The sequence below is a fragment of the Diadema antillarum genome, unplaced genomic scaffold, assembly GCF_040938485.1.
Source record: "Diadema antillarum isolate AM-2024a unplaced genomic scaffold, OU_Dant_1.0 seq00000384_RagTag, whole genome shotgun sequence".
Classification (NCBI taxonomy): Eukaryota; Metazoa; Echinodermata; class Echinoidea; order Diadematoida; family Diadematidae; genus Diadema; species Diadema antillarum.
In genome coordinates this window covers 566,059-571,460 of record NW_027271382.1, presented here as the reverse complement: position 1 = coordinate 571,460, position 5,402 = coordinate 566,059, and the positions used below count along the sequence as shown (strand labels likewise).

Genomic DNA, 5,402 nt, shown 5'->3' with positions numbered 1-5,402 from the left:
TGCAATCACAGTTCCAACGAATCCTCTTCATAACTGTAAACATCAGAGAATATGGAAGATTTTTTTGCAAGAATTTATCTGTCTGAAACCAAAACTGATAACTGCAGAGATTAAAAACAACGCGATGTCATGTTCTGACGATGAGAGCATAAATCTACCCTTACAAATCCGCTAATCTTAATTGTATCATGGTTTTACAGGCCGATTGATGAGTGATCATGACATTATAAGCAGACTGCTTCATCCATGCTAGTTAATGTCAGCGCCGATCATTAAATCAATAATGTTATTGGTCTTCAGGCATCACAGTTTCTTAAACAGGTTTTGTTTTAAGTATTCTTTTTTAAAGTTTTGAGTTGCTATCGGTTTAGGCTACCGCGGGAGGCGGGTAAGTTGTCGTTGCATATGGTTGCGTAGGAGCTGGAGGAGGAGGTAGCACCGTCTGCATTCCTGAGGCTTGGGGAGCATACGGTGGCGGTGGTTCGACGCCGTACCTATTCGGCTGGTCATTAGGGGCATTGTTCGTTACCACGATAACAGTACTTGTAGTTGCGGGCATAACCCCCTGCGCGTTGATGACGTACCCAACCCGCTCCTGTAAGTCCAGGTTCTTGTTGGCCTCACTTACGAGCAGGGGCATCTGGAAGAGGTCGGCCAGCCAGCCCAGCCCGAAGACGCCCAGGGTGAAGAGATACAGAATTCCCCTGCTGTAGTTCCGGAGGTAAAAATGGTGGAGACCAAGAAGTCCAAGCGGCATGTGAAGGAGGTAGGCATCGAGGAGTGAGTACCGAGGAGGGTCGAGGGACCCGCCCTGTTTGAGGAGTTTTACCTCCTTGTTCGCCTTCCAAACCAGGAAGGGAATGCGGAACAGATCCATGAACCAGCTAAATATATTCAGACCTAGCGTTGCGGTGTAAAGCAAACCATAGCGGACCCGGCCGAGGTAGATATGATGGATACCTGAACGCAAAATTGTCAGAGGAAATGAAGAATCACTTTAGAAATCGAACTTACATGGCATTCAACAGCTGGGTTAGTTTATCTAAGGGCAGTTTCGTTGTCATTGTCAGAGAAGAAGATAACGATCGTACATTGTCTTTTGATAATTCTCACAGCATTGTTTATTTTGTCAAACACTTTTAGTGTCTAGTATCAAAAAGTTTTTCTTTCGTATACACAGTGTATTTCTGAGGAGAGTTGCGCAGAAAGGAATGCAAAGAACCTCTTTTTTTTACACATAACACATTTTATTAAGTGAGATATCTTACGAAAATCATCGTTAAATGTCTGCAGAAAGAAATGAGAAGCCAATTCAATCTTTAAATCACTGTCAATCTCGTTGGTTATAATAAACAGCAATAACAAATTTCTGAATTATCAGTTGGATAATTAAGCACAGGTGTAAGTAACAAAATAAAACTACTGAATTTCTAAATGATAGATCATCACCATGACATTAACGGAGAGGTTTTTTTTTTTTTTCAAATGAATATATTTTTCTATAGCTACTTCCCCTCCCCATCCTTTTTTTATCCTTTAAGGTTCCCACTGCCAATTTATGTAGGTTTTCTCTAAAGAAACAATGAAGTGAATCTCAACAACTTCATAACAGAGTAATGGGTCTATACCTAACTCCCACCCCTGGTGCTACTGTACTGTCAACTTACCAAACAAGCCACAAGGAGGCAACCACAAGAGGTAGGCATCGATAACAGACATCTTTCGGAGTATCCCGGGATACTTGTGGCTGACAAGCCAGTGGCCCTTCTCCCTCACCTCCCGTATGACTTCGTTACAGTCTCTGACTAGGAACCATATTCGGAACCAATCGACAACCCAACCGATGCCGAAGATCCCCATCGTACTGGAGTAGACGAAGCCGAGGAACAGGTTATTCAGGTAGAAGTGATGACAACCAAAGATTCCCAAAGGGGAATACAGGAGGATGGCGGTCAACACGAAGGAGCGCTCATTAGGTGGCGAGGGGCCGTGAGGGACCACGGAGACCTGGTCGTTGTCGTAAGTAGGCGCATTAGTTTGCTGCTGCGGTGGCACAATAACCTGGGGAAACGTCGAGGTTGGAACTTGGTGTGCCTGTACCTGCTGTGAGTACGAGCTTGAGGCAGGGGTGGCCCATTGTTGGCTATGGCCGGGGTTAGAATACGAGGTTGGAAGTTGCGAATTTGTCGCTCCAGGAACGGCTTCAGCGTCGCATAGGTCATGCTTGTCTTCACTAGAAACCATGATTGGTAAAAATCAACGATATTTTGTTGCGTGACACTGCTACTTGTATATTTCACTTATGAGGCAAGATGTCAGCATTACAGTAATGAGCTACACTATAGACCAAACGTCTGGGCCGTACCTTCGGATTCCGTCTATCGCCCGAATTGATCAAACTTTGAACTGTTTCAGAATAACTAGCAGTCAGGAGAGATGCTTTATTGTAATCCCGCTCTTCCTTATTTGCTTAACTTCGGTGTATGACGTCATTCGCTGATAGATGGTAACATCGTCATCATAATGCGGAGCCACAGTTTCATTGTTAAGGGCGGAGCATTTATAGTTACATGCTTAAATTATCAAGAGTGCAGCCATGCCTGTTGCCTGTCGAAATGAATTTGGGGGATCACGGTACCTTTAGACAGTATAGTGTTTGCTATTTGAGTAAATGTAACGACGCCTGTCTTTGGTGTAAGGTTATACACTATAGTAAGCGGAAACAGCGAATCACTAAACCGGTTGTTATGCTTTATATGTTTGCGTTACGTCCTGAGTTCTCTATCTATCCAAGAGTGATGGGTAAACATCTGTCCTAAGAGAAGGAGAGACAGAAAGAAAAGATGATGGAGAGAATTGTTATTTGCATATTTGCACGGTCTTCAACTGGAGAGATCGTTCCTGGTAAGTTGAGTCAAAGACATCCGCATGAAAAGCCTCTTTGTCTTTACGCTAACGCCTGGTGTGATAGGAATTAGCAGGTCACATTCTAATTTTCTTCTCACCCTGTGCCGAAGAATATTCTGTCAGCTTGTAACCAGAACGACGCTCTCGTATTCTAAGATTTGAGCATAGATTTAAACGAAACAACCAATTTTAATTAAATGTTCACTTTTAGTCAAAAGTGAATAGATTTATAAGCATTGTTCCAAATATCGGTAAAATAGTGCCATTGTGATTTTTAATTTTGAACATTTTACCGAAAATGAAAATACAGGTGTAGTTAAATCGAAAAATTGACATCATAGCGTAGATGACATCAATCTCCACAACACGATACCAATAACTTAATAACCCTCCCCCCCCCCCCAAAAAAAAAAAAATGCGATAACGTTTTTCTGGTTCTCGGCCGACGATTCTTTCTTGGCACTCGATCTGCTCACAGAGAAATAATTGCTTTTTGCATGACATCACATGTAATTCCTTTCATCGACCATAAAAGAGTCTACGATATTCAAACATTTTGAGACTGATAAATTGATTCTTTGCATAATCTGCGTTGTCATCTACATCCTGAGTCGAGCTCGAATTGTTCCATCTTTGCTAACTTAAATAATATCATTCCAGAATACGATAATCATGCATCAAAGTTGATTGATCACAAGAAATTACTTCAGCACAGTGGTCACTTAAAATCGCCTCCTATGTTGCAGCTGGTATATAAAAGAAATGCTTATTTCTACCTCAATCCCAAGTAAAACACTGTGAATACATTTACCCTCACTTAACTACGGGACTACATTACAAATGATTTCCGTTTTCGTTGTAGGCATATTCGTTCACAAAGAATTCTTTTATACAATAGGAAAGCTGCCCCCTAGATTTCGAAAGTAATCAATTATCGCGACTTGTCTAGACAACTACAGTGCAGGCTATAGGACTGACCATCATTTCATTTCGTTCATTTATGGCACAATTTTGCAAGAAAGAATAAACCAGAAAATGGAAGAAAAGATTTACATAGAATACTTATGGAAGCGCCTTCTGTGAGACTCATAAAGGCATGATAAACTTCTCCGAGATAATATTCTAATACTTTGTATGTAAGGTTTCACCAGGGAGGTGGTTGCTTTCACCTCCCTGGTCTCACAACGAGCTCAAGATGCTGTTTTTGGAACAAGAGCGTCCTTGGACGTATGTATACGCAAAAGCATTTCTTAGATGGGTTTACATTCTGTATTGGCTACATTTCCAAACTTCATAGTATTTGATTTCCTTGTTTTTCTTATTTGGTCAGTCTTCTCTCATCTATTGAGGCACCATAGTTGTGATTTACATTTGAGCTATTAATTCATTGAAATTCATCAGTGGTATAGTTTGCCTATCTTGCATCAAACACCACGTAAAATGGATGACATATTTCTCTTGTCTCCCACTTTTCTTGTTATTGCAAAATTAGATGAAAAAAAACACATAATTACACTTGCATGAACAGACACATACAAAAACATTCAACCACACATGCGCGATTTCCTTCAGGACGAAATTTACCATAAATGTTCAATAACTTTGTACATAAACCTTCGCATTTCATATTAATATAAACATTAGCATTTTCTTTCCTTTTTTTTTTAAATTAACATTCGATTTTTCTCTTTCACAAGTTTCCCAACTTTACCTCTTCAAGTCGTATATGAATCGCATAGATCAGATGTAGTTTGAGTGAAGTCCTTGTGCTAGCGGATAAAACAATACAGAAAGCAATATTTTGCATACTTTGAAGTAACTATGTGATGTGATGCAGAATATGTAGCGAATAAGTCAAATGTGTGTGATGCATTAGATATTTCCATATAAAAATACTGACATGATGAAAAGAAACTCTAAAGTCTGTAGACCAAGAATCAAGACCAGTAAATATAGATAACAAGATTTATTTCAATATTTTTTTCGCGGTAATAATACAATTGCACTTTCAACATAAAGCATCCTGTAATCCTACCAAAGACGTGACAAATATTATTTCTTCGTTTCGTTTCCCAGTTGTAGTAGACAAGTTTGTTTCTTATTTATTTATCTATTTATTCAGTATTCTTTATCCAGGTTGTGTAGGCAGTAACTCGTACGAGAGTATGAAAAAGAAGGTTATTAGAAAAAGAGATGACGTACCCTGGTTTGATGATTGAGGTGCTAAACACTGTATTACTCAGTCTAAATTGCAAGGCGAGTTTGCGGCAGCATTGAGAGTGTGCGTCAACATTTCTTAGTTCTTAATTCAAAAACCATCTGTATTAATGTAGAATAATATTATTTTGACGTACATGCCGCATTCGACAAATACATGTTCAAAAACAAACAAACAAACAAAATAGAATGCTTATTGAGTAGGCAGTGTGTGCATCGTTTACATTTCCACATAAGTCAACTCGTGCATTTTTATATTGTCCATATCATGAGTATAT

At 39.6% G+C, this 5,402-nt stretch overlaps 1 protein-coding gene across 1 annotated transcript; it reads right to left on the bottom strand.

Annotated features, from left to right (window-relative positions):
• Positions 1-367: 367 nt before the first annotated feature.
• LOC139731772 (uncharacterized) lies at positions 368-2,244 on the bottom strand. Its single transcript, XM_071642651.1, has 2 exons — positions 1,668-2,244; positions 368-960 (listed from the first exon to the last, which is right to left on the bottom strand). The coding sequence occupies exons 1-2, from the start codon at positions 2,242-2,244 to the stop codon at positions 368-370; spliced, it is 1,170 nt and encodes a 389-aa protein (XP_071498752.1).
• Positions 2,245-5,402: the final 3,158 nt, after the last annotated feature.

What these genes read in the sequence shown, in the direction of transcription:
- LOC139731772 (XM_071642651.1), bottom strand. Translation starts at nt 2,244, where the DNA reads ATGGTTTCTAGTGAAGACAAGCATGACCTATGCGACGCTGAAGCCGTT. An exon ending in GCCTCCTTGTGGCTTGTTTG is followed by an intron (nt 961 to 1,667) that starts GTAAGTTGACAG and finishes TTTTGCGTTCAG; the next exon opens with GTATCCATCATATCTACCTC.